The 9,584-nt window shown below is 57.9% G+C and overlaps 1 protein-coding gene across 1 annotated transcript in view; it reads left to right on the plus strand.

The window, feature by feature from the left end:
* The window catches only part of PRDM12 (PR/SET domain 12), a 20,112-nt gene extending 13,081 nt beyond the window's left edge, over nt 1-7,031 (plus strand). Inside the window, exons 4-6 of the mRNA XM_009287017.1 lie at nt 640-795; nt 5,083-5,194; nt 6,649-7,031. Of these exons, the coding sequence (XP_009285292.1) occupies nt 640-795; nt 5,083-5,194; nt 6,649-7,031 (651 nt within the window). The remainder of the gene's footprint in view (nt 1-639; nt 796-5,082; nt 5,195-6,648) is intronic.
* The last annotated feature ends 2,553 nt before the right edge of the window (nt 7,032-9,584 follow it).

Consider the following 9,584-nt stretch of genomic DNA (forward strand, 5'->3'; position numbering starts at 1 on the left):
GCAGCGCCGGTGCGGTTAACCCTGAGTGAAGCCGTGGGGCTTGGGGGGATTAACGCCCAGCTAGTAGAGGGGGTTTCCTCATTTTTTTTGTTTCACTGGGTGTCAGACTTGCACTTTTTAATTATTATTAATTATTATTAATTATTATTATAATTCTATGCCTAACAGAAACTTGCCTCACCTTTCCTGTCACCCTGCAAAGCATCTTCCCCTGAGGGCCAGGTCTTGCAGGCACCTTCCTCCTCCACCCAGGGATGCCCCTGCTCCTGCGGGCAGCTGCAGGATGCTGAATAGCCCCTTCGGGGCCGAGCTGCCGGTGGGGCTGTGCCGAGAAGGGGGACTGAGGCAGGGAGCTGGGTTATCCGGGTGGACGTGGGCTGGTGGGGCCAGCCATGCCTGCCCGGTGAGCGCAGGGCGCCCTTTCTCCGCCCCGCTGCAGATGCGCGGTCCAGCACCGTGAGCAGGAAGGGTTTGGGCATCTCCCGCCTGCAGGCAGCAGCTGCTGGCAGGGCGTCAGCCCCGAGGCCGTGCTGGCTTTGAGCTTGTCCCTGGCCAGGGACTTTATCCCAGAGGCAGGAGGCGGAGGGGCTCGGTCCGCTGTGGGCAGCATCGCTACCAACCGCTCTCTCCCCCTCCCAGGTCTTCAACGAAGACGGCACGGTGCGCTACTTCATCGATGCCAGCCAGGAGGACCACCGCAGCTGGATGACCTACATCAAATGTGCCCGGAATGAGCAGGAGCAGAACCTGGAGGTGGTCCAGATCGGGAACAGCATCTTCTACAAGGCCATTGAGGTAAGCGGGGCCAGGAGGCAGCCGGGCAGCCACAGGAGGGGAGCGGGGTGCTGGGACCCCCCCACCCCACAGACCTTTCCTTGTTCTTTGGGCCGTTGCTGGGGTGTCTGTGGGAGCACAGGGTGGCTTTGCCATCCCTGGCACCCAGATCCCCTGGGAAAGGCCATTGCAACGGGTTCAGGGAGACCCCAGGGAGCAGCGAGTGGCCCTTCTCCTCTCTTTCCCCTTTCGGTGGGCTCATGGGGTGACGTGTGCTGAGCAGAGGGAGAGCAAACGCTGCCCAAGCTCATTTTGGGGTGTAAAGCATGAAAAGAGCTGCAATCCTGGCCCAGACGGGGCTTTGGGCAGGAGCGGGGTTTTGATGCTCTCTTGAAAAATGGGATTTTGTGCAGAATCTGCTTCTCTGTAGCAGGGAAAAGTTTGGGGGGTTTCTGTGAAATCCAGGTGCCGAGTGCAGGCAGTGCCTGACTCTGCACAGCTTTCGCCCAGGGGGTCAGAAGCGGCTCTGGCTGTAAACGGAGTGTGAGAGGAGGATCGGGGCTGCTGGAGCCAGGCAGGGAGCTACAGAGCAGGCAGGGTGCGGCGCTGGCGCAGCTGTGCCTCGAGCTGTCTGCAGCGGGCCGTGGGGAAGGGCCTCATCCTGCCCAGCTCATCCATGCACTCCCATATGAAGCGCTGGTGGGTGCTGGTCCAGCGGGGAAGCAGGGGCAGGCGCTGGCTCCCAGGGATGTCCCAGGGCACAGGCTGCCGTGCTGCGGGGTGAAGGCTGGAGGTACTCCCATCCCACAGCTCCCCATGGGAGATGCTGGGATAGAGGTTGGTGTCCAGCTCCCTGGTAGCGTTGATGCTACGTGCGTACAAGTCACGCAGTGACAGCGGGGACCAGCCCTGCTTGTGTATGGTGTCCCCATAACCCGATGCTGTTGCAGGTGGAGGAAGGTGGTAGCTCGGGGAGGTGTCCCTGTGCAGCTGCTTCAGCTTAGAGTCGTGAGAGGGAACATCTCCCATTCCATCCCAGACCAGCACTGTGGGACTGTCCCTCTCCAATATCAGGTCCACAGTCTTGCACGCTCAGGAGTGTGGGCTCCCGCGGCTGCTCACAGCTGGGAGAGGGTCTTAGCTGGGAAAGAGCACGAGTGCCCGCTGGTTCCGTGGGCAAGGGCAGCTCCCCGGATCTATCTGGGCTCCTGCGCTGGCTTGCAGAGGAGCAGATGCTCAAATACTCCACGGCACAGGACCACGGCTCAGTCCTGCATTGAGCCAGCATCAGGGCTGGGTTTGGGATTGCCTCAGTGGGATGGGAAAGGCGAGTGGGCGGGTAAGAAGAGAACAGGTATTTTCTTCTGCTGCGGGAGAGTCCTGCGTGCCTCCTCAGGGCTTTGCCGCCTTTCCCCGTGCAGCGCTGTGAGAGCCCCAAGTGCTTCTGTGCTGCTCTCCCCACCCTGGACACCCCTCCATAGGCTTCAGCTGTACCCATTATAAGACCTGATATTCTTGTGGGCAGCTGTGCCTGGTGTGACAGCATCTTAATTGCTTTTTATTACTGTTCTTAAATGATGCAAAGAAGTAAAATAATTCCAGGTAGCCGTGGTGTAATTAGGAATACAGCCATGTTTCTCTCACCTTGTGCGTGCACGGATGATGGGGCAGGTGAGCCGATATTTGGGGAGGTGTGTGTAGAGGCCCCATACAGTCACAGTCAATCTGCAGGCTTGCTCCCGGGGCTGAAGCGGTGAGCGCCAGAGCAGGATGAGTTTAATTCCCTCAGCACAAGCAGCAAAGTTGAAATGTTGAGAGTGCTGAACCCCGAGTAACAGAGAGGTGAAAGTGGGGATGAAGGGTGCCTGCTGTCACACTGCGGCATGCTCCCTGGGCATGGTAGGCGCCCAGCGGTACTCCTGCTCCCGCTGCTGCCGGATCGGCATGGGTCCTTCCGTGCCGGGAGGAACAGAAGGGGCCGGGGCTTTCCATATTGAGAGCGTGAGGAAGGGAAGCATGGAGTGTGTGAGGAGCTGGGTCGCAGCTGGGCACGACAGGTCGAGGATCTGCATCTCTCATGGGGTCCCCATTCCTGCCTGTGCAACGTGCCTGCAGGCACACAGGCGTGCAGTCCAAAACCGACCGCTTGTTCAAACTCATTGGGGTTTGTGCACTCAAGAAGAGGAAAAGCAAGAGAGGATTTTCATTTTGTGGTTCTCTCTCCGCTCGTTAATCCCCTAGCGCGGAGTCATGGGCACACAAATGCAGCATCTCGGACCCGAGCGAGCTCCCCGCTTGTTACCCACTGCTCCTGCCTTGTCACCTCCCTCACCACAAATCCTGGACCGAGAGCGCAGCACCAGCCCGAGACCAGCTGGAACAGCTCAGTCTCAGGCAGGATACGCAAACACTGACCTGATCTTAGCAGTGCCCTCTCTCAGCAGCACATGTGTCCGTGCACGGGCACTGTCAGCCTCCTGCTCCCCTGCACAGCCTCCTGCACCCCGCCTGCTGCATCCCCTCCCCGGCGGGCACCGTGAGCTGCCTGGCTTCTGTCGCTCTGCATCCACCCCTGCTGCACCGTGACTCCAGCATAGTATCTCTTAGGATGCCTTTCTCACCTACCCACCACAAAATCAGATTTATTGGGTGCCTTTTTCACTATTTGCCTTTAATATTTTCATGTGTTTTGCCCGTTCCTGCCCTTCCTTGCTAATTTGTTTTTGCCATCCTCTTCCTCAGGAATTTCAAGTTGCTGCTGCTGGAAACTAAAGTGAGGGCAGCAAGTTTTGGCCTTTAATCTGAAAGCCATGAGATTTCTGGGGGGGCAATTTAAATTGCTTTGGGGTGTATGCACATGCGTGCTCACCAGCTGCTGGCATATGTGCACCAGCTCCAGCAGAATATAAACATGCATGAACACATGTATGCACACATGCAATATGTTTTATCCTTTTGGCGATATTTTATTCTACTTGCTTGTATTAAAAATAATTCATTTTCTTTTAAGAGAAAATGACACCAAGAAACAGCACCAATTTGGGGTGCGAAATGATATTGGCTTCCCCTGCCTCCCAAATTCCTACTCTGCAGTCCCAGTGAGGTCTTTATGCAGACGGACACTTAAACATATGAAGTCAAATTCTCACTGCTTTCAGGTGCTTAAAATTAGGCACATTTTCAGCGCTCGGGTCATCTAACTTATGATCTGTGTTTCACGTGGATGATGCTTTTCTTGGACTACTCTGTGTGTGGAAAGCTGTCCTCTGAAACAAGGGACTTTCCCATTTCTAAACTAGGTTCTTAACACTAGGGACCTGCAAGGGAAAAATATGTGTATTTTTTATGCAGTGATGTTGTTATTAGCGTAGCCTGAAGCAGCTGCTCCGGTGTGAGAGCATCCGTCTTCTCAGCCACGGCTGCTGCATGTGGGGAGGCTTGAACGGCGTTTCCTGGCTGCTCGCTCCGGCCGCCCCAGCAGTGCAGGAACGTAACGGGAACAACAGGGGAAGAAGTGCCATTGTTTCAGGGAAACAGGAGCGTGGGTGGTGCAAAGCCCTTCCCTGGCCCTATAGATCTCCTTGGGCTGTTGCAGGCACCGGGGCTTTGGTCCAGGACGTAGGCAGCATCTCGCACCCGAGCCGCGCTCTCCTATAGCAGCCCCCGAGCTCTCCTCCGATCCCCGGGATGACGAGTCCTTCACTGGCGCATCTGCATTTCCACCTGCTAAAATAAGCCCTAGCAGGGTCGGGTGGGAGATGCTGCCTCTGCCCTACAGCAGGAGGGTACCGATGGCTCCATCCAGAGCTGAAAAGCTCTGCAGGAGCACTGAGCCGGGGCTCTGTGTCATGGCTCCCTGCTTTGGTCTCTGTCACTTGTGCCTCGCTGCAGTTCATGGGCCCACAAATGACTTATTTCTACGTGTCTCTATGTGCCTCCATGTCCTCATCTCCCCGAGCTGCAGGGACCTCTGGGTCCTTCGCTCCAGAGACCCCAGCTCCATCTGTGTGCTTTGTAGCTGCTTATTTGCCTGTCATGTTGCTTGTGGCCCATCCTGGGGGAGACCCCAGTGCAGGTTTGTGCCGGTGGTGGATGGTGCCGAGCCGTGCCATCGCCTTCAGTGCTGCAGCCTGGGCAATGCCGTGCCTGCCTGGGGGGTGCTGGGGACCACTGGCAGATCCCAGATGGCAGCAGGGTCTGGCAGGAGATTGGGTATGGCCAGGGTAGGTCCAAAGTGACCAGCCGAGGATGCAGAGGGAGCCGTTCACCGTCCCCTCCTGACACCCCCATCTGTATCTCTCTCTCTAGATGATTCCCCCGGACCAAGAACTGCTGGTCTGGTACGGGAACTCCCACAACACCTTCCTGGGTATCCCAGGCGTGCCGGGGCTGGAAGAGGAGCAAAAGAAGAACAAACATGGTAGGTAACATCGGAAACAGCCACGGGTGCAGGATCCCTGCTCATTCTCCATTCACCCTGTCCCCAGCTCTGAGGCCATGGGGTGGCCATGGGGCAGGGACATCCCAGGGGATATGTCAGATCCCCCAACTCTCTGGGGACAAACACAGGGACTATGAGACAGATCCATACAGCTTGAGCAGGTCCCCAGTAATTCGTGGTGTCGCCTCTGGGCTGGTTTGCCCACAGCTATTGCTGGTGTGGTGGCCAGTAGCTGCTGCCCGACCCAGCCGAGCAGGGAGAAGCAGGGCAGGCGTGTGAGTGGGAGGAAGGCACTGCGAAACGCCGAGTGGATGCAGCTGCCTACGTCCCCACTCTGCATTTAACAGATCTTTCCCCAAATCACCATTGCAGGAGGCTTGTCTCTCACCAGGCTTTCGCTCTTTGCTTGTTTTGGTGGTTCCCCAAGGTGCTCCTCCGTGGGCAGGCAGCAGAGCTCTCGGGCACTTTTGGGGATGCTGTGCTCAGAGCCAGACCGCACCCATGCTCCTCTGAGCAAGCTGGGTCACAGCCCAGTGGAGCAGGGGGAGAAGCTGGGACCGACGCAGGGACGGTGTGCTGCTGCTGAAGAGCCTGGGCTGGAGGCCAGGGCAGCGCGGTTGTGAGCTGGGGGGGCCTGCGCTCACCGCCTCCAGCTCTACTTGCAGCCGAGGGAGGGGAAAAGCACTTTTTGTGCCCATCTATAGGGGAGATAGATTGGCTTGAGTGTTCCCCCTCACCTAAATCTGGATGAGCCCGTTCCCAGCTCTGGCCCCATCCCAAAGCCCTAAGTGCCAGCCTGTGATCCTGCGCTCGCCTCCAGCTCTACTTGCAGCCGAGGGAGGGGAAAAGCACTTTTTGTGCCCATCTATAGGGGAGATAGATTGGCTTGAGTGTTCCCCCTCACCTAAATCTGGATGAGCCCGTTCCCAGCTCTGGCCCCATCCCAAAGCCCTAAGTGCCAGCCTGTGACTCTGCTCTGCCTGGGATGGGTGTCTCTGCTCACGGGTATCCTCAGCGGGCAGAGGAGCCAGCAAGGGGGCACGGGGTGGTTATTTAGAGCAGTCAGCACCCTGGGGACTCGGGGAGAAGGTGAGCTGCTGTGCCGGAGGGCAGTGCCTGACTGTCCCCTGTTGCCCCCAGAGGACTTCCATGCAGTGGAGACGGGGGCCAGCACGACGGGGCGCATGCGCTGCGTCATCTGCCACCGCGGCTTCAACTCCCGCAGCAACCTGCGCTCCCACATGCGCATCCACACCCTGGACAAGCCCTTCGTGTGCCGCTTCTGCAACCGCCGCTTCAGCCAGTCCTCCACCCTCCGCCACAACGTCCGCTGGCACACCGGTTATTTAGAGCAGTCAGCACCCTGGGGACTCGGGGAGAAGGTGAGCTGCTGTGCCGGAGGGCAGTGCCTGACTGTCCCCTGTTGCCCCCAGAGGACTTCCATGCAGTGGAGACGGGGGCCAGCACGACGGGGCGCATGCGCTGCGTCATCTGCCACCGCGGCTTCAACTCCCGCAGCAACCTGCGCTCCCACATGCGCATCCACACCCTGGACAAGCCCTTCGTGTGCCGCTTCTGCAACCGCCGCTTCAGCCAGTCCTCCACCCTCCGCAACCACGTCCGCTTGCACACCGGCGAGCGTCCCTACAAGTGCCAGGTTTGCCAAAGTGCCTACTCCCAGCTCGCCGGGCTGCGGGCACACCAGAAAAGCGCCCGCCATCGGCCCCCCAACGCCTCCCTGCAGGCTCACTCGCCGGCCCTGCCCGTGCCCCATCCCGCCTCCCTGGCCCATCACATCCCCACCATGGTGCTGTGAAGCCCCGGCGCGGCAGCGGGTTTTCGGACAGCAAAGACTGGCGCTGAGACATGCAATGAACTGGGGGGTGTTGGCCCTTGGCAGAGCTGGGGGGCAGAGGCAGGGCTGCTTTGTGTGTTGAAGGGGGGTGCGTGCTCGTTTATTTTTGGAGCATCACCGTTTGCATGGGGTTTGGCAGGCTGTTCGGTGAGCGAGGGGACCTCCCCCCCCAGCTCTGCGAGCCTCTGGTGCAGCCGCATCGTGCGGGATCCTCCCCGGGGAGATGTGGTGTAGGGTGGGCCGCTGGTCCCTGGGGTTGGCAGGGAGAGAGGGGCGAAGGGACACAGCGGGACGTCCTGTGTGGATTTGCCGGTGCACTGGGGGAGGGCTGGGGCAGCCTAAAAGCTGGGCCTGGATGAGTCACGCCTGGGTTTTACAGATAATTTGATGGAAAGAAAAACTGCTTTTATTCCTCTTCCTCTGCTCCAGCGAGCGTCCAGCAGAGACACGTGCCCTGCTGCGGCCACCCCGTTCATGCCTGTTCACCCCAGGGGCAGCTTTGGCCCTGGTGGCTCTTTCCAAGGAGCACGTTTCCCTCCTCAGGAGCCCTGATTTAGCAAACGGTCGTGTTTCCCCCCCCCCGATCCTCTTGCCTGCCCTCCTCCAGCCCGAGCCATGCGTTGGGGTTTGCCCGACGCCTCCGAGCGATGCCATGGGCAGAGGGGACAGGCCACGTTCCACGGGGACACCCCCGGCACGACGTGCCAGCTGGAAATGCCCGTCCGCAGGCAGGTTTTGCGGGGCACCCTGTGCTCTGCCGGGCTGTGCCTGCTCCAGCCCCGGCAGCACCGCTCCCTATTGCTCCCCATTGCTCCCCGCAGCCGTGAGGGAACATTTCGGCTGTTACTTCTACTGCCCTCTGGGGACAGAGAAAGACCTGGACAGGGCCAGCTCTGTCCCCAAGGACAACTCTAAGCGCCCTCTGGAGTCCTGCCACACGCGAGAGGAGGGCTGTGTATCATAAAGCTTAAAAGAAGGTATTCTAATATTAATTGTAAGTCTAAGATGTGTAAAGTTCTCACAAACTGTGTTTTACTTCCAGAAAAAAACAAACAACTGTCACTTTAACTTTGTAAATATTTATGTAAACATTATTTACAAAACTTTGATATTATATATTATTTGATTGTATATGTACACAGTGTAAATACATTTGTACCTCTCTCTTGTATTCTAAATAAAAATTACTTGGAACATTTATCATTTAGAAGACGGATAGTTTGGAGAGATTTATTTTCCTCTGTGCCAGGGGAAGGACGTAGCAGTTGGATGAGTGAATGTTTAGACTAGCACAAGGTGAATAAGGAGATGTAGCATCATCTGTTGGACCAAACAGTGCAGTTTGGAAGAGGAAAGATCAGCTTTGGGCCACAGAAGCCCTTTTGCAGGTCTGAAAGAGAAGGGGCGAGTGCTGGCTAACTAGGGAGCAGGTGGTATTATTTGGTTTGGTACCTCCCTGTCTCCACATGTACAGTCTCTATTTGAAGCAAGTTATTAATATCTTGTGATATCTTCCATGAATCAATGGTTGTATTTCAGCTGTGACGGCCTACAGGTGCAAGTCTTGCTTGAAAGAGTAACATTTGATTTTGGTCCCGAGGAAGCAAAGCATTCGCTGAAGGTCATCACTGGCTTCTTTTTCCTTGGTATTTTCTCAGCAGCTCTCAGAGTCTAACTGGTGTTTGAATTAAATGAATAAAAATTCCACACAAACATATTATTTACCATTGGAACAGCTTTGCCAAGGGAAGGGGTAAATTCCTCGTCCCTTGGAGATGTTTAAGCCAAGCCTGAGCGCCGTCCTGGCGTACGCCTTCCTGCATCCCTTGAGGATGAGGTTTAAGCCAAGCCTGAGCGCCGTCCTGGCGTACGCCTTCCTGCAGTCCCCGGCTTTGGGCTTGCTGCAGTGATCGCCGGGTGAAACCCCCTGGCCCGCCTAAAGTGGGAGGACAGGCCGGCCGGCCTGCTGCCCCATCCCACCCAGCTCCCTTCGGCCTCCCCGTACTTCACCGGCGGGGCTGCAGGCGCAGCTCCAGGAGCCTGCCTTTCACCTCGGAAGAGGGTTAGAGGATTATCTTCAGAACACGGAGGGAACAACTTGCGTGTGCACACGGGAGCACGGGCACCCCCAGAAACTGGAGGTACTGCTTCCCTCCAGAGCAAACGCACCCTTCGCCCACAGTGCTGCCCTTCAGCTGGGGGTGGCCTCCCAAAGTGGGGGGCTGGGGGCCCTGCGAGCCCCGGGCTGGGGCCCTTCGGGGCCCGGTGCCCCCCCGGTGCGGCAGGGCGGGCTCCCCGGGGGCTGGCCCCGGCTGTGGGGCTGCCTTCCCCGCTCAGCCCCACAGCCTGCCGGGGCGGGCTGAGGCACCTTGCCCGCACTAAACATGGCCCCTCTCTCCCTTTGGATCCCAACGTAGTGAAGCCCACGACTCCCCTTCCTGCCAGGAACCAAAATGGCCGCCCAGCAGCGTCACTGCCTTCCCATCACTGCTTCCCTCACTCAAGATGGCGGCG

Source organism: Aptenodytes forsteri, unplaced genomic scaffold (assembly GCF_000699145.1).
Source record: "Aptenodytes forsteri isolate BGI_AS27 unplaced genomic scaffold, ASM69914v1 Scaffold136, whole genome shotgun sequence".
Lineage (NCBI taxonomy): Eukaryota > Metazoa > Chordata > Aves > Sphenisciformes > Spheniscidae > Aptenodytes > Aptenodytes forsteri.